The following is an 18546-nucleotide window of genomic DNA, read 5'->3' on the forward strand; positions in this document are numbered from 1 at the left end:
GGAATATTTTGGAGCCAAAAAACTGCTGGGGTTATAAACAGATAACATTACCTGTTGCCCAACCTGGAATTCTGTGGTGTGTACGGTCTTACTGAAACAGGCAGTCCGTTGCTGTCGGCGTTTCCCTAGCTGGACTGCGGCTGCGAGCTGTGCAGACCTCACAGTCTCAACTAGATCTTTAACTGCCTTTTCATGTGTCAGGGCCGTCACTTCGGGGCTTGTCATGTCCAGTCCTAAAAGGAATTCTGTACCTTTCATAGGGCGTCCGGTCATGAGTGTGTGTGGTGTGTATCCTGTCGATGTGGAGACAGTGTTCCTTATGAACATAAGTGCAAAGGGGAGCACTGAATCCCATGTGGAATTGTTCTCTTGAACCATTTTCCTAAGGGTAGTTTTTAGGGTCCGATTCATGCGCTCCACAATCCCGCTGGACTGTGGATGATACGCAATGTGGAAGTTCTGTTTGATTCCGAATATTGTCAGGACGTTCCTCATGACCCGTCCTGTAAAGTGAGATCCCTGGTCCGAATCGATACTTCGGGGTAAACCCCATCTCGTGAAGATGTGGTGGGTCAGGATCTTTGCAGCTGTCTTTGCTGTATTTGTTCGTGAGGGAAATGCCTCTACCCACTTGGTAAAGGTATCTATCACCACCAGAACGTATTTATAGCCATTCCTACAAGGGGGCAATGGACCTATAAAATCGATCTGGAGGTTTGTCCAAGGGCCGTTAACTGGGCGAGTATGCCGAAGTTGTGCCTTCTTAGAATACCTGTCCGGGTTATTCTGAGCACAAATCAGGCAATTCTCTATGTAGTGTGTTACATCATTCCTGAGATCAGGCCACCAACAGAGTTGCCTGAGGTGCCTCGTTGTTGCATCAATTCCCTGATGCCCGTGTCCGTCATGGAACAAGGCAATCATCTGATTCCTGTCCTGCTGTGGGACCACATAAAGTCGGTCCTTAATGATCACACCCTCATGTGTGGTCAGTGCGTGTTTAAAGTGCTCGTACGCAGGCACAAAGTTTCCCTTGAAAACCTCCCTGAGGTCTCCGTCCTGTTTTTGTGCTGCCACGAGATCTTTAATATCAGTCTGTGAGACTTGGACTGCGCTCACAGGGGCGCTAGCTGGTGCGCTAGCTGGGGGGGGTCCATAAGTGTCCTCTCCTGGAACCTGCCTTAGCCAACGCGTCGGCCTTTACATTCCCAGGGGGTGATGACCTATGGTGGCTGCGAACTTTTATAATGCCGAAGGTCCTGTCCTTCGCTTTCGCTAAAATATGCTGGAGTAGAGGGGCTGATGGAAGGGGTTTCCCGTCTGCGGAGACAAAACCTCGTGTCCTCCACAGGGGCAGAAAATCGGTTAAACTGTTACAGACATATAAGCTGTCTGAATATATGTCTGCTGGGCTGGGGAAAGAATCGGGGTGGTCCACTATGTACGCTATGGCTGCTAGCTCTGCTGCCTGCGCGCCTAAGTGACCTGGTAACTTAAGAGCGATTTCTTCGAGAGCGCGCCCCTGCGCGTCCTCTACATAGATGCCGCATCCTGTGATACGCTCACCATTTAAAACTGTGGAGGAACCGTCTACATAAATCCTCAAGGGTCCACACGTGTCTGTGGGCTGGGGGCTTTGTTTCGGGTTCCCTATCTTCCTGGGGGGTGTTTTCGCTAAAAAGGGTCCTGTGTTATGCAGGGGAGCTACAATTTCACAGTCATGGGGCTGTCCTGGGTATTGGAGGTTGTCTGCTAAGTATGTGTGTGTGCGTGTCCGTTTTACAGTAATGTCCCGTCCTTGTAAAAGTAGGGTCCACCTAGCTGCCCTAATCTGGCTAACTGAACCGTCCTTCAGTCGACCGTCTAGTAGTAGCTGTGTGGGTGTGTGTTCGGTTAGAATGGTGATGGGGTTTAGTCCGGTTATGTAGGAAAAATACTGCACTGCCCAGAAGACAGCAAGGAGGTGCCTCTCACAGGCTGAAAATCCTTGTTCTACCGGGTCTAACAGTCGGGAGGCATAAGCCACTGGTCTTAGCTGCTCGTGCCGTTCCTGAAGCAACACGGCCGAGAGGGTCAGATCGGTGCTCGCTACCTCTATTGCGTACGGTGAAAGTTGGTCGGGGACTAGCAGCGCGGGTGCTGCACTGAGGGCTCGTTTCAACTCTTCCACAGCGCCTGTATGCTGCGGAAGCCATTCCCAGGGGGCTCCTTTCTTAAGGAGGTCTGAAAGTGGGGCGGCTTTTGTCGCGAATCCGTCGATGTGGTTCCGACAATAGCCAACCAGTCCTAAAAACGACCGGAGGGCTGATACATTCTGGGGAAGGGGCAATTTGACAATCGAATCAATTCTTTTGAATTCGATCTCGCGTTTGCCGTGCGTGATGACTGATCCCAAATACATCACTTTACTTTCCAATATTTGGGCCTTTTTTGGGTTAACTTTACAGCCAATTTCAGTTAAGAGTTCTAGGAGTTCGGCCAGAAGCGAAATGTGCTCTGCCTTTGTGTCTGTCTGCAGTAGTAGGTCGTCTACATACTGTACCAGACATTCGGGTCGGGAAAATTTTTCTAATCCACTTGCCAGCTGTCGGTGGAAAATGGAGGGTGAATTGTGGAATCCTTGTGGGAGGCATGTCCACGTGTACTGCTGAGTCTTAAAGGTGAATGCGAATTTGTATTGGCACGCTTTTGCCAATGGTATTGACCAGAATCCATTACTGATGTCCAATACCGTGAAGTACTTGGCGTTGAGACCCTGCTTGAGCATGGTCTCGGGACTAGTAGCTACCGTTGGGGCTACTGCGGGGGTTACTTTGTTGAGTTCCCGATAATCGATGGTCAGACGCCATGATCCATCGGGCTTCCTCACTGGCCAAATAGGGGCATTGTTGGTGGAGGCTACCGTTCTCAGTACACCTTGGTCCAACAAGCTGCCTATAACCTTTTCTATTTCCACCTCTGCCTCGAGGGGAAATCTATATTGCTTTTGCGGTCGGGGGTCCTGTCCGGTAACATGAACTTGTCCAGTCATTCTGCCACAGTCATGACGGTGACTTGCAAATGCTGTCCTGTGTTTGTTCAGTAGGGCCTTAATTTGTCGGTCGGTGTGGAGTGTAGTCAGGTCGAATGAGTACTCTCCCACTGCGCTAATCCGATTAGCGTAGTCTCCTACTGTGAGGGTGGCTGGGGCTCTGTCTGATCTCGCCATTCGCCAGACACACTGGTTCACTGGGTCGAACGACAAGCTATGAGCGTTCATAAAATCTATCCCCAGGATGTGCTCTGCTGTCCGGGGAAGATTTACTAAAACTACGGGGTGCCTTGTGCTAATGTTCCCTAGCTGGATCGCTACGGGTGCTGTGATATGTCCCTGCTGCGAGTGTCCGGTGAACCCGCTAAGTGTGATGGTGGAGGTGGTCGGCCACGTGTCTGCGTGTGCCGTGGTTGTGGAGTTAATGGTGGTGCGGGATCCTCCTGTGTCCCACAATAACTCTATGGGCTTCCCTTTGACTTTTGCCGTGACTACGGGCCTCCCTGATGAGTCCCATAGTGTGTCACAGACCCAAGTGGGGGAGCCCGAACACCGTCAGTTCGTCTCGTCCACATTGGTGGGTCCTGACTGTACTGCTACATTGTGGATGGGTTTTGCCTTGTTGCGGTTCAGAGTGCCTGTCTGCTGGCCTCTCTGAGATCGCTGGGGTGCATTACACTCTTTTGCCCAATGCCCTAACTGTCCACAGTTATAGCATTCCTGTCCTTTCTGTTGAGGGCTGCTCTTGCCTTCATTTACCCATGCGGGCTTCTGGTGCTCTCTGACTGCTTGGATATCTGCAGCAGCCTGAGCCTCTTCTGGGGATCTAACCTTTGCTTTTGCCTGAAGCGATTGCTCCCAAGCGCGGGACAATCTTTTGAGGACCCATTTTTCGTTATGGGCCTCTTCTGAGGGGTCGTAATTATTGCAAGCGCTCTGTCCTGCTTCTGTTGCGTGGGAGATAATTGTGCGCGTCCACTTAACCATGTTTTCGCGGGTTAAATGCGCTCTAGCTAGCTGTCCGAAAACTGCGCTGAAGTGAATCCACAGCCTTCCGGCGAATGCTGTGGGGTGTTCAGATCTCTTCTGCCTGCACTTATTCAAGCCTTCTACGGGGTCACCTCTATTGTACCCGATGGCATCTAAAATGGCAGTGTGCATCTCCTCTAGGCTGCCTCCTGCCACGTTCTGTGGGTCGGGGAGGGCTGCCACTACACTCTGGTCTAAGCTCAGCACGGTGAGCTTAACCTGCTCTCTCTCATCCAGGCCGTACATGGTAGCCTGCTGCTTTACTTTCGCAAAGAACTGGTGGGGGTCTGCGGTGGGGAGGAACGGAGTGATCTTTTCACAAGCGTCCCTTAGCTGGGTTACTGTTAAGGGGTGGTGTAAGTTATGTCTGGGGCGCCTTCTGATTCGGCTTTCCTCTGTGTGGTTACGGGATTCATGGGTGCGGTTATGATCTGAGCTGTGGGGGGTTGGGGTGCCTGTCGTTTCTGCTGAGCTGCGGGCGCACATGTTCCCTGAACATAACGCTGCGCTGTCTCGCTTAATTCCTGCCAATCTGGGGCGTTTTCCCCATCTAACTGAGCTCCAAAGGTGCTTTGGAAGCCATTCTGCACCGAAAGCAGAGATTGCAGTTCCGCAATCTGTTTCCTGCATTTCGCGTGGTCAACTGTGCTTTGTCTTTGTTCGGTCGTTGCAGCGTGGAGTGCTCTCAAAGCTGCTTTGAGATCCGAACATTGCCTCTGCAATGCCTCCACCTGCTTTTCCGATTCCTGTCTTATCAGAACGGCACGTTGCACGTCCTGATAGGCTTTCTCATACTGGGTCTGGGAACTGTTCAGATGAGCTAGACAAGACTGGTGAGCCCTCTTGGCATCATCCACCTCTCTACCCTTCTCTGCCAACTTCCCTTTTAATTCCAGGTTTTCTTTCTCGATGTCCCTGACATCGACCTTACTTATTCGGTTCCTTTCCTCTAAATCTGCCCGGAGCGTCCTGATGACCTCCTCTGCGCCTCGCAACTGTGCCAAGCAGGACACAATCGCCATCGGCTTGCGTGCTTTACCTAAACTCTTTTTGTGTATTTGAGAGAGGTTCTCCCACCAAGTATGACCTATACTTCCGGGACCTGTCTCCTCATTTGCACAAAACTCTTTCCAAAGGGGCCATCCCTTTCCCTGCAGATATTTGCGGAGTTCCAGCTCCCACGTGGGACACTGGCCTACTCTGCTACTGCTGTTGGTCGCTGCGACCACAAACTTTGCTGGATCCATCAGACGTTCCATTGCCTGCATGGCCATTTCCTCTGACTCTCTTTTTATAATTTGGAACAGGGGGTTGCTGGGGTGGTGTTTCGTAAAAAGGGTACGGCTTACGCTATTTTCCGATCACAAAACTACCGAAAGTTTGTCGCAACAAAAAGCTTTCAGTTTTACCTTACAGCCCTGTTAGTACGCATGCACTAAAACACACTTCCGAATTTCGCTTATTATTTTGAACACCTTGAATACTTGTGATCTCTTTCTTTCTCTGCAATTTGGAGTTCTAATTCAAATTTCAGGGTCCTGAACACTGTGGTGTTTCCACTTACAACAGGGTCCCGGCGGAGTCGCCACTAAATGTGCACGAAACACAGGTCCTCAAGGGTTCAAAGTAATAAAGACGATACACCGATTAGTCAAGTTCAAACGATCAATATTTATTATACAGTTAATAATAAATACTCATGCACACACACTAAGAGACTAAGCTACAACTAAACATAAGCAAACAGAATACTTATCTAACAGGAACAGGCAAGGTCAGAGAACGAGGCCTTCGTCCTAGTTTTGTCTGCAGCCTTCAGCAAGCGTTCTGGTACTTGGGAGTCTAGTGGGCTTGGATCGCGTAGCGAGCGTTGAACTTACGGTTTCGGCGGCTGGTGCTCAACGGCTGGAGTCAGGATACCAGGTGTCAGTCGGGGCCGGAGCACAGGTTTAACAGACCGGACAACACGAGGTCCCTATCTTTTATAGGGGTTCCGTTGTCCTTCCCTCTTCTCGGGCGGGCTCTACCTATTGGATCAATTTCTTATCGATACTGGATTAATTCCCCAATGCGAGGGGGTCTCCGTGATGGAGGGGGCGTTTCTTATGTCCTTTTGTTCGGAGGTTTCTGGTGCCTCGATGTCTGGGTCTTGATTGGAATGTGTCCATTCAGAACCAAATGTATCTATTGTGTGGGTGTTCAAGTCTGATGGCCTCATTAGCATGCAAAGCGTTTTGCCATTTGCACCTAGCTAAGGTCTCTTCACCTGAGCCCAAACTGGTTTCTGCTGCTGCAGAATGCAAACTGCTCTTTGCAGACTGCTGTTCTGGCTGAACTGTCTGTTTCCCAGCAGCCTTCCATTTTAGTTTGGCTCAGTGTCCATTTTGCGTGGCCAGCATGGCTACATTCACAGAACATGGGAATCCAGCAGGAAACAAAAGTTACACGAAGAGATGGGTTTCGTATTGATGCAACACAACACAAGACAACCAAGCTGATCCAATGGGAAGGGAGGGAGTCAGACTAGTAAGTAGACGCATGCACACATAATGTGAGAGAGTAAAAACTGACATCCTAATCAGGTGCTATTTCTCCCAAGTTTGAAGTCCTGGTTTCACCAGAAGTCAGTTATTTAAAATTTGGGTTGTTTTTTTTCCTGTTTCAACACATAAATTAAACACCATTTATAAATATATTGCGGCTGTACATTGGAATCAATTCCAAGAACAGTGATTTGGATCTTCTGAGAAGCCAATAACATAAAGATGAAGCGTTCATTATAAAAAACAATCCCTTTGCCTCATTTCAAATTTCATGTTGTTTTTATAATTGGGATCTTTTCCCTACTCAGTATGGCAATGCGCCAGCAAGCCACTCCACTGGGAGTCATGTGGATTGGCATTGTATGCGCCCCAAGGAGAATCAACAGGCATCCAAGCTAGGAAGAGATTAAAAAAAGGGCAGGTTAGATCATCCAACTCAGGGAAAAGCAGTATTGAAAGCCAAGGTTTTGACAGCAAAGGGAAAAGAGGCTTCCACACAAGGGAGCCATTTTGTTTTTCTTTAAGTGTCTGGGGGAGGGGAGATTAAAGTATTTCCAAACTGAATAGATATCCAATACACTCATCTTATTTAATGTTACTTCATTGCCTATAGATAATAATAATCTTTATTGTCACAAGTAGGCACAAGATTGGGTGCAAACTGCCAGATCACTGCTTCCCTTCTGCTTCCAAATTTACAGGTTTAGAGGTATAATAATAATAATAATCTTGACTATTGTCACAAGTAGGCTTACATTAACACTACAATGAAGTTACTGTGAAAATCCCCTAGTCGCCACATTCCGGCGCCTGTTCGGGTCACAGAGGGAGAATTCAGAATGTCCAATTCACCCAACAGCACGTCTTTCGGGACTTGTGGGAGGAAACCGGAGCACCCGGAGGAAACCCACGCACACACGGGGAGAACGTGCAGACTCCACACAGACAGTGACCCAAGCCGGGAATCGAACCTGGGACCCTGGCGATGTGAAGCAGCTGTGCTAACCATTGTGCTACCATTAATGTAGGAAAGATGAAAAAAGGCCAACAATTCATGGAAAACGTGTGGCCATAGCAGCAAGCTTCATTCTAGAAACACAACCATTACAAGTACACCTTTGCAAGAAAATGCAATAATGGATAAAATACTGGTGTCAGCACAAGTCTAATTTAGCACACTCGTTAATTCACCTTTCTGGATTTAAGGTATTAAAATGTCGGTACTTACTCACTTGGGCCTTGACATACTCAACATATTGCTCTGGACTGAGGGCGGGTTGACATTTAATTGGCTGAGGCTTGGAAACAATAGCAGGACGCAAGTAAGGGTGATGGCAGATCCGAGTGGTGTGTATTGTTAGCACATAATTACATGACTGAGGCTCATCCACTCGAGCTATGTAATCGCCTGATCCTTCTTCACACATAAACTGTTTGAAATACAGGAAATCAAAAGAAAATTAGAATATTTGGTGAGCACACATGTTTATACTATAAAAAGTCATGCCATTTGCCCAAGCAAACATAATCAATTCTCCCTTGCCTTTAAGGACTTCCCAAACACCAGGCAAACTGGTGAGCAACTTCATATAGAAATCTGGAATTCTGGGGCCGAGATTGGTTGCATACCAACTTGGGAGACACCAGGATGGAGTCAGGGTTTGCTGAATACACTGCTGTTCTCTGCAAAAAGGAGACATTTCCTGCCTCTGATGGCTAGATTTCTCAATAGAGTTGCTACTATAATTTAAATCGCAACAACTTGCACTGGGGAAGTCAATCAACAGTGACAATTTTCATGCATACCTGCAAGCTTTTAAAAACACCAGCATTTAACGGGAGAGAGCAAGAGAGAAAGAAAAAGCACTCTTAAGCATTTTGATTATAGGAATTGTACATCAAGGTGAAAGAGTACAGGGGGCTGGTGTTCAATCGGCATTGCTGGACACTGCAGAAGGCTTCACCAGAATGAGGATGCAGAAGCACAAATCAGATGCCTTTTGAATGTATTGCGACTATGCTGGGAAACCTTTGGCAGGGAAGAGTGGTCAACAAAATGAGGAACTGAGTTTTAATAAAAGCTTAAGCCAAGAGGCACGATCAAAAAAGGACCAAACATGGACTACGGTTGAGAAGTTGTTCCATGGAAACCCCATTGAAATGAAAAGTCAATGATGGTGTCTTCCTTCACACAGCGCATCATAGAAATCTATCTCCTAAAGAGAAGGCGGACCAAGAAATGAAAGATGGATGGATGCTTGGATACTTTAAAACTAATCACAAGAGATCCAGCTCTAGTTACTTTCTAGAATAGGCTTCAGTATCACACTGCACGTTTAGATTAAACGGATTGGGGAGCACGCTGGTCAAGTCGTCCCCATTTGGTTAAAAAATGGAACAGTGTCACTCAAAAAAAAACAGCACCTGCTTAAAATCTCTTTTCCACTCCCAATTATATATATTTTTATTCCCCTTCTTTGCAGTGTGCTACAGGAATTCATTCATTTAGCGACACCACATGGAACATTTAGGTAGAGCAGTACAGCAGGAACTAGCATGACCTGAACAGAAACAACAACAAAGAAATGCAGACTATTTAGTGAAGCTACACTTACAGGACTCCAGTCTTGGTCTCAAGAACATCCTAAACTAATCTTTGTCAGATTTAGTCTTGCTAATGCATTCGCCTGCTATTAATCCGCAATGACATATACACTCCGCCTTAAACAGATTGTGGTTAGCTTAGTTTACAGGAGTCTCACATTGATTAGGCTGTTTGTACATGTTTGTGTGGCTGATTCATTCCCTATGGATCTCAATCTACAAGAAAGAAAGAGGAAACACAAGCACAAGCGTATACAAACAGCAAAACGCTGGGGATTTACCACACAAAGGAGTTTATGCTGAAACCCAGATGGTCTTTAGTATTGAACAGTTGAGATGGGGCAGTGTACAAAGAAGTCTTTGATCTTAAAGGCTCTGGCTGCAATCCAGCTAGAGTGGTGGAATAGAAGTCTCTACTGACAGCGCAACCAGCCTGCAAAGGCAAGTTCCAGTAATTTACTGCACAATGATTAATCAAGCACGCCGCAGCACTAGCTGATGCGAGGCATTTGTACTTATGGGGATGTGGCCGACATTGCCAAAGCTGAAGCCTTGGTGGCAGCCACAGTGTAGGGCTTGGAGTTACATGCTACCCCCTTACCCAATCCAGCTCGTAAAATCTATGCACTGAAGGACATTAGTGAACCAGTTGGGTTTTTATTTTTTTAAATCCAGCACCCCACAGCTGTGCTCCTGGTGTCTGTCCACAAATTGCCCAGGTGGGATTTGAGCTCAATATCTGGGTTACCGTTCAGTACTGTAGCACTCCTCTTATGAATGATACAATATAGGGTAGCTAACCTTGCAATCAAGACATGCTAAGGCAAATTAATTTCAAACAAGTGAATTGTGGATTGAAGTTTACAACTTCAGATAGTTTCTCGGATAGAACCTGATAGAGACCCTGTAAAACTTACCCTCACTTCAGCCTCTCTTGGCTTCTCATTAAGGTCACACTTGGATCCATTCACATAAGTCTGACTATGATATCTTTTCAATTTATGCTGCTTCGAAGCCTGCAAATAAAGGCAATTCTTTAAAACATACAACCTCAAGCTCTCAAAACTGCACATCTCAAAAAATGTATTCAATGATGCAAGTGTGTTGTTACGCTGGTGATACAAATCAGGGTGGCAACAGAAGCAACGGTGTTGTTTAGAATTCTCCTCTCCCTTTACCATGTACAATTTAATGAGAACGAGCAGTTCTCCATGACCTGATCAAGTGATCATTTTTCACATGCCAAGTTAACCAACCCTGAAGTATACAAGCAGAGTATAGTCAAGTCTGATGCGGTCCTCAACCAACATCCCCTATTTCTGGCAGCTGTGGCTAAATAGCGATCGGAAATGGGAACCCAGGGCAATTTACTCTCTCCCTCCCCCCCCCCCCCCCCCCCCCCCCCACACTCAATTCCCTTCCCCCCCCCCCCCCCCCCCACACTCAATTCAAAAGGCCATCCGTCCTGACAGACAGGGGCAACTGAATATGGACCGAAGACCAAACCTGGGGCTTTCCATCTGTGTGGCTCAACTACTTGTTAGCCTAATGAGTGACCCAGCAAGGCTGCTACACAGATAGGAACAGTTTTGACACAGCTATTCCAACAGATGAAGAAACAAGTGACTATATGGTTTTATTTACACTTTCAAAAGAAAGATGCACACTGGAAACCAGAAGTAAAACATTCAAGGTTTTAGACATATATTTTCGCATGTACAACTTAAGATATCAAATATTCTGCTTTCTTTTTTAAAAAGACCTGCATTTCAAAAGTTGGCTGTTTGCAATGTCTATTTTTGAACTAAAAGTATACATTGGCTATTAGCTTTACACATAAAAATGCTGGAAAATTACTCAGCCGGTCAGAAGGAATCGGTGAAGAGGGAGGCAACAGTTAACGTTTCAGGTCGATGAATCTTTCATGAAACGGTCAGTGACCAGAAAGTTTAACTGCTTATTGTTCATACAGCTGGCCAGCTGAGCGTTTCCAACATTTTGTCTTGATTTTCCAGCATCTGTGGTATTTTACTTTAGCTTCGCATTTGAGTTGGGGCATCGTTTTAAGGGGGACGGCAGAAGTTTCTGTTGAACATTCACTATCAACAACCACAAAACAGAAATGGAGTTCAAAGTTGCCCAGAAATAAATGCTGCCAATTGCACTTCCCTGGTGATCTTACCTTGCTATCCCATGGGCTTGCCGTATTCCAAAGGGCAAAAATCAAAATGCACACCTTCTACTTATTGAGACAAGGACTTTGGAGATAGATATTTGCGCACAATTCGCAATTGCAGTGATGGAGAACCAGTACGTGAAACAAAAAAGAACTTGCATTTATATTGCGCCAGTATTGACCTCAGGACATCCTATAGCCAATGAAGTATTTTTGAAGTGCAGTCATTATTGTAAAGAAATGCAGCAATCAATTTGCGCACAGCAAGGTTCTATAAACAGCAATGAGAAACGACCAGATAATGTTTTAATGAAGTTGGCGGAGCGATAAACATTGGTCAGGCCTTCTCTTCTTTGATCAGCATCATGAGATCTTTTAAAGCCATAGAAGAGGGCAGGCAGGATTTTGGTTTAACACCCATCTCATGCAACAGTGCAGCACTCCCTTAATACTGCAGTCTGAGTGAACCTGGATTATATAATCTGTAATGTCACAAGTAGGATTACATTAACACTGCAATGAAGTTATTGTGAAAAGCCCCTAGTCGCCACATTCCGGCGCCTGTTCGGGGACACAGAGGGAGAATTCAGAATGTCCAATTCACCCAACAGCACGTCTTTCGGGACTTGTGGGAGGAAACCGGAGCACCCGGAGGAAACCCACGCAGACACGGGGAGAATGTGCAGACTCCGCACAGAGAGCGACCCAAGCCGGGAATCGAACCTGGGACCCTGGCGCGGTGAAGCAACAGTGCTAACCACTGTGCTACCATGCCGCCCAAGTCGCAAGTCACTAGAGTGGGACTTGAACCCACAGCTTTCTGACTCTGACGCAAGGCGCTATCACCAAGCCACAGCTGTCACATGCCATTGAACGTCAAGATCCGTTCAGATCTTGGAAAATGTCAAAATAAAACAGGAGAGTTAAGCACTCACAACCTATGTAAGGTTAACAGCCAAAGCAAATTGGCTACAGTGCATGAACAGCATTTATTTAGAGCATTGATCTTTTGTGACCTGTAAACAGAATGACACCAGACCAGCCTCCCTAGGATTGGAATTCATCCTTACCTTTGCAGTTTCATTGTTCCAGTCAAATTCAGATTCATAAAACCCAAGATACATCACATCTCCTTTAACTTCAGAATCTGAGCACAACAAAAAAATTAAAGCTAAAATGCAAACTCTGTCTTGAAAGTAGAGTTACAAATGTGAGCACTATATGCAGTGTTAGACAAACACTGCATTTATATTACAGAGCTGGCAATGCAGGCAACTCTGTTTTGTCAGCAGCGCTTTGAATAGCATGTCAGCCTACAGCATGGAGACCACCTGCCAGAGGTAGCTCCTTTCTACATCACTCGTTTGCATTCAGTGCTTTGCCTCTAGCCACCATTTTGCTCTGGCCTCCGAGCACTTAACTCACCTTTAGAGAGGCCTGCTTTGCAGTTTTTACATTGCTGGCCTGGACAAACCTTTCCTCTAACTTTTGGGAAGCTTTCAGGCCAGAAATCTAGTCACAACCGCGGCCTGAACAACACTGCAGGTGCAGTGGTGTCAGTAGACTGCATACCAGCAGCCTTGAACTTTCTTAACATGAAACACAAACTTATTCGGCTATTTATGTCAAACCGTGCACATAGCAGCATCAGGCATATGTATTGGCATACAATCAGGAGAGGCAAACAGTTGGAAATCGCACCTTCATCACAATTATTTCCTGCATTATAATATAGAAAGCTTCTCGTGCAAACATCTTCATGGGATTAGGGCAACACTGAGCAGAAGACAAGGACAGCTTACACACCACCCTCTCAATGGCAGGTGTTGTGTAGCTTGGTGCAGGGCAAGGGGAGGGAAGAATGGAGAAGTAAAGACATCTAAGGATGTACTGGTATATAGTCAAATCAAATTTGTAGCAACTTCCCAACTATACAAAGGCATTTTGAATCTCATTTCTGTTGGTAACATATACACATTAAGTCTTCACGGTGTGCAACACCTGTGATTTTGCTACGTTTTGACTTTGGTTATTTCTTTACAAGCTCCAGTGCTTAAGAACCCTACAACAGATTTTGTGTACTGTTTATTTCAGTGCAAGGTTGCAAGTTGTTCATTAAAACTTGGAAGAAATGATTCCAATTTAAAAACTGGAATGGGATTGGCTCAGTTTATATGATTAATAGCATTTAGTTTAAAAAAAAAGGATAGGGTAGAATATCCAAAATGTGAAGGTTCAGTAGCTATTTTCTGGGATATAAAAGGAGACTGTCAGAATCATGAGAGTTGGGTTTGAAAATCTCACTTAAACCCACTTCCTGAAAGTTTGGGGGGCGAGAAAGAATTGGTGTGAAGTTCCACAAAACCGTCTGGATTTATATGGGCTCCCACAATATTCAAAAATTTAAGGAAGCGCAGGAGTGTGTGAAAAGGTGAGAGCCAACCAAATCTCGGGAAAAGTTGAGAAAATCCAAAGCTGGAACTTTCATGAACACAAGAACTTGTATTTACCTTTGGTGTGGTATTGCTTGATATGCTGGCCATAGCAAAACTCATACGTCCACCAGTCTTTGGTCTGTAAGGGAACAACAAAGAAAAGCAAGCTCCAACAATGATAGAGACTTGACACTAAACAGCAAGTTGGTGAAACAAACCATCACCCTGAAGACCCTACCACTCTCATACTGAAAATGGAAAGATCTAATGCTTCTTCCTGTAGAAATGGCATTTCATTTTGCTTCAGGCTAATTTTCCCTTTCTGAGCCACTTCAACATTCAGAAGAATTCAGGGGCAGGAATTAACATTTTATGATGCAGTTTATTACCTAGCGACAGCCCACTTGCAGATGCCAATGTACTGTGCTCCAGGCAGCACGGTTGCAGGGTGGTTAGCACAGTTGTTTTCCAGCTCCAGGGTCCCAAGGTTCGATTCCCGGCTGGGTCACTGTCTGTGTGGAGTCTGCACGTCCTCCCCGTGTGTGCGTGGGTTTCCTCTGGGTGCTCCGGTTTCCTCCCACAGTCTAAAGATGTGCAGGTTAGGTGGACTGGCCATGATAAATTGTCCCTTGGTGTCCAAAAAGGTTAGATGTGGTTACTGGATTGCGGGGATAGGGTGGAGATGTGGTCTTAGATAGGGTGATCTTTCCACGGGCCGGTGCAGACTCGATGGGCCAAATGGCCTCCTTCTGCACTGTAAATTCTATGATCTATGATCATTCTCAACTTTTGCTCTACATGCAACTCTACCAGAGACATCTTTAAGCAACATTCCCAAATCCGTATTGAAATAGACCTGTTCGGGTGTCAGTAAAACACCAACTCTTCCAAAAAGGCAACATTGAGACTGGGTCCTGGTTTCAATTGCTGCCACCATTTGCCTCTCTACAATGCTACACAATGTTATGCATTTCAAATAGTCTTTGGAACTCAAGAAGAAAAAACAAAACAGGATTCAGTGCACCAGTGCTACAGAGGGGCTACCGTACTAATTACATGGAAGCATGTTGCATCAACCTTGAAGGACACAGCATTGGAGGCCCTACAACTGTTGGCAAACCTCACCATGTACTGTGGCAGCCGGCCCAACAGATGGCAAGGATCTCATGTTCAATTCCTGGCCGATTCAGAACAAGTCCATTGGGCCAGAATGGCAATAGGAATATCCTTCAGCAAAAGGAGGAAAAATAAAGCAGACTTTCCACTCCTGGTCACTATCATCAGATTACGCACACGTGGGCATCAGGCGTGTAATGCGCCTCAAAATGAAATAAATTACTGTTCAAACCTGCATGAAAAATGATTCACAGAATGAGCTATCAGAGGACTTCCATATAATAATAATAATCTTTATCAGTGTCACAAGTAGGCTTACATTAACATTGCAAAGAAGTTACTGTGAAAAGCCCCTAGTCCCCACATTCCAGCACCTGTTCGGGTCACAGAGGGAGAATTCAGAATGTCCAATTCACCTAATAGCATGTCTTTCGGGACTTGTGGGAGGAAACCGGAGCACCCGGAGGAAACCTACGCAGACACGGGGAGAACGTGCAGACTCCACAAGCCGGGAATCGAACCTGGAACCCTGGCGCTGTGAAGCAACATTGCTAACCACTGTGCTACCATGCCGCCAGTAGCAGAACTGTAGTGTAGGAAGCAGTAAATCCACCCCAAGGTAAAAACAATTGGAGAGAGGACACAATGGGGGAGAAGGCAATTTACCTCAATTAAAATGCTGATAATTATTATGACATATTACACCATATTGACATTGCAATTAGATTTTTTGGGATGAGGTGAAAAAGAGGAGTGCTACCAGAGAAATATTTAATAACGTAACAGGTTTAAAAAAAAAATACATGTAGCTTCATTCTTCACAAATAACAACCTCACCTTTACAAGACATGGAGCTGCCTGCATTGGCTTCAACAGCTCAGAGATCTCTAGTCCAGAGTAGGATTGTGTTTCATCTTCAGATTCCTGCTGAAATTTCATGGCTTGAACTGGCAGCCTGCACTCATACATCTGCTTATATTTGGAAGAAACCATGACAACATCATCTGACTTCGTCTGCAAAGAGAGAAAACACTCAATTAGACAGCGGTTGCAACCTGAAATTGTATCAGTAACAGAGTACCCCCGGTGCCAGAGATAATCAAGCAGCTCTTTCACCCAGGGCCGGGAATCTAATCCAGCTCAAAACACAACATGAAAAACGCTTGGGCAGCAAGTCTGACAACTAGTGGGTACAACTCCATGCCATCAAATCATAGCCTCAGCCAAGGTGGTTGGTTTCAGAAATAGAAGCTTTAACCCTGAAAAGGGTTTACTTATTCATTTCAACCAACAGAAGTTAACTCATTGGACATTTAACCTGATTAATTTTAATCTGATTTTCAAGCATTTCATGGAAAGTTGACTTGTGCAATTTCTAAAAGGTTGCCCTGGCTTTATCATTTATACAGTTTAAAATAAAATTCTACATGCTATATCGTATATAACGTGAAGCAGGTTTCAAGTGAACCATACATTATACATTAAATTCTTAGAAATGCCCGAGTTTTGTGCGTTCGCTTCTACAAATTCACTTTAATTTAAATTTATAATCCAACGTCAACCATATACCCTCACATATTCCTTTTATACACTCATATTCCTTTTAAATTTTCCCACAATATTTGAATTTAATAAAATGAACCAACTTAACCACCATAGCAGACCAACTAGGATGCCACTTGTCAAAGGTGCCAGGGTCTCAAGGGTCACTGGAAAGTCTTATTCTTCACTGCACCCCGTCCACCCACCCCAGGCACCTCTCTGAATTCTTCACCATATGTTCAGACGGACATGAGCATTAAAATGAGATTTTAGATAGAGATCAGGAGTGGGGACACTGCAGAGAGCGAGGACAATTATATTGTGTACCCATCACTACCTTGGCAGAAGTGAGCTAATTTCACACCATGGACCATCAAGGCACTTTGGGATTTCCGGACAATTCATCCATTCAATGAAGCATGGTGCAGCACTGCACTGGAGTGTCAGCCTAGATTTTGTGTTCCTGTCTCAGATGTGGGACTTGAACCCAGAACCTTTTGACTTAAGTTTCACACGTTTTCGGAGCGCAGCTCCTTCATCGGGTGAGTGAAGAGGTAGGTTACACAAACACAGCATATATAGACAAAGCCAGTGATGCAAGATGATACTTTGAATGAGAGTCTTTGCTGGTATACCTTTGTGTAACCTACCTCTTCATTCACCCGATGAAGGAGCTGCGCTCCAAAAGTTTTGTGATGCCAAATAAACCTGTTGGACTTTTAACCTGGTGTTGTAAGACTTCTTTCTGTGCCCACTCCAGTCCAACGCCAGCATCTCCACACCTTTTGACTTAAAGGCAAGAGTGTCGCCAACTGAGCCAAAGTTGGTAATGCACATCTTCTCCAAATACTGCAATTAGATTTGCCCTGATTACAGTAGGCCTTCTGTAGAGATAGGTTTGCAGTTAGTTTCTCCAGCAGGTAAGGAAGAAAGCGGAAGACGTTGAACTTATGCCATGTGGATTTTGTGCCTCTCCTATTGAGAAACAGGAAAAGATACAACACCAGTCCTCAAGTACAAAGGACAGAACTGGCGCCTCCAGAATGTTTTGCCCAGTACAGAGTGTCTACTTGGTAGACAGAGCAGATATTATTAACCTGCAGACAAGACTCAGAATTTAAGGAATTTAGAGCCAGACATTCCTTTACTAAAAATGAAGGGAGTATTTCTTTATTCTCCAAGATGAACAAACTGGAGGGGTGAGGCTTTTAGAATGCGATCTCTGAGAATGCAATTTTGCTGGCAAGAATGGAAAGAGAGGAAGGAAGTTAATCAGGACATCTGCACTCTGCAGTAATGATTCTTTATCACTTCACAATTAGCCACTTCAATAGTTAAAACGTCAAAATGCACTGCAGCAGAATGAGATTTTTCAGTTAAAATGGTTAAGCAGCCCAAGCGAGGGCAACAATTTAACAAGGAGGCCCTTCCAATGCTGAACCTCCCAATGGAGTGCCAGAAACACATCCACAATTTAGGTAGTTAGCACCCCCCCCCCCCCCCCCCCCCCCCCCACCCATGTCACTGGAAGGGCAAACACTGTTTTGGCAATTAAGAGAGGTTTGGCTGGATGCCTGCAGAAACTGCACGACATGAAGATCAGCTACAGAAACATACAGGAATGTGAAAGGAATGTTGTAATTAAAGATGTGTGCGTGAAGGCAGAAAACAGCATGGAAGCAAGTTATTGAAGTGAAAATCCCAAAGTGATTCAAGTTACAATCCACGTGCCATGGCTGCTGCAAGATTAGCTTTTGCAACAATTAATGTTTTATAAATAGAAAACAAACAACCTGAAAGCAAAATAGGGCATTGTCCCCTTTTGATTGTGCGTGCGCTCGCTCGCTTGGTATGGCTCCAGGTAAATCAGGAACAACTTGACATTGTGACTGCAAGAATAAACACCCATTAGCTCTTATTTACATTTTGATTTAGCAATAGGTTGGCTAAATGCAGAGCATAACAGTCACTTCAGATCACACAAAGAGAAAATGCACAGTGCTTAATTTTAGATTCGACCTTTTCAGTTGTGACAGCCACCATTTTGAACCAATATCCTGCAGCATGCTA

At 45.4% G+C, this 18546-nt stretch overlaps 1 protein-coding gene across 1 annotated transcript in view; it reads right to left on the reverse strand.

The window, feature by feature from the left end:
- os9 (OS9 endoplasmic reticulum lectin) overlaps positions 1-18546 on the reverse strand; it is a 67164-nt gene that overhangs the window by 25132 nt on the left and 23486 nt on the right. Inside the window, 5 exon segments of the mRNA XM_038786422.1 lie at positions 7832-8033; positions 10125-10223; positions 12454-12530; positions 13894-13957; positions 15772-15948. Coding sequence (XP_038642350.1) covers positions 7832-8033; positions 10125-10223; positions 12454-12530; positions 13894-13957; positions 15772-15948 — 619 coding nt within the window.

The sequence above is a fragment of the Scyliorhinus canicula genome, chromosome 28 (genome assembly GCF_902713615.1).
Source record: "Scyliorhinus canicula chromosome 28, sScyCan1.1, whole genome shotgun sequence".
NCBI classification, from domain to species: domain Eukaryota; kingdom Metazoa; phylum Chordata; class Chondrichthyes; order Carcharhiniformes; family Scyliorhinidae; genus Scyliorhinus; species Scyliorhinus canicula.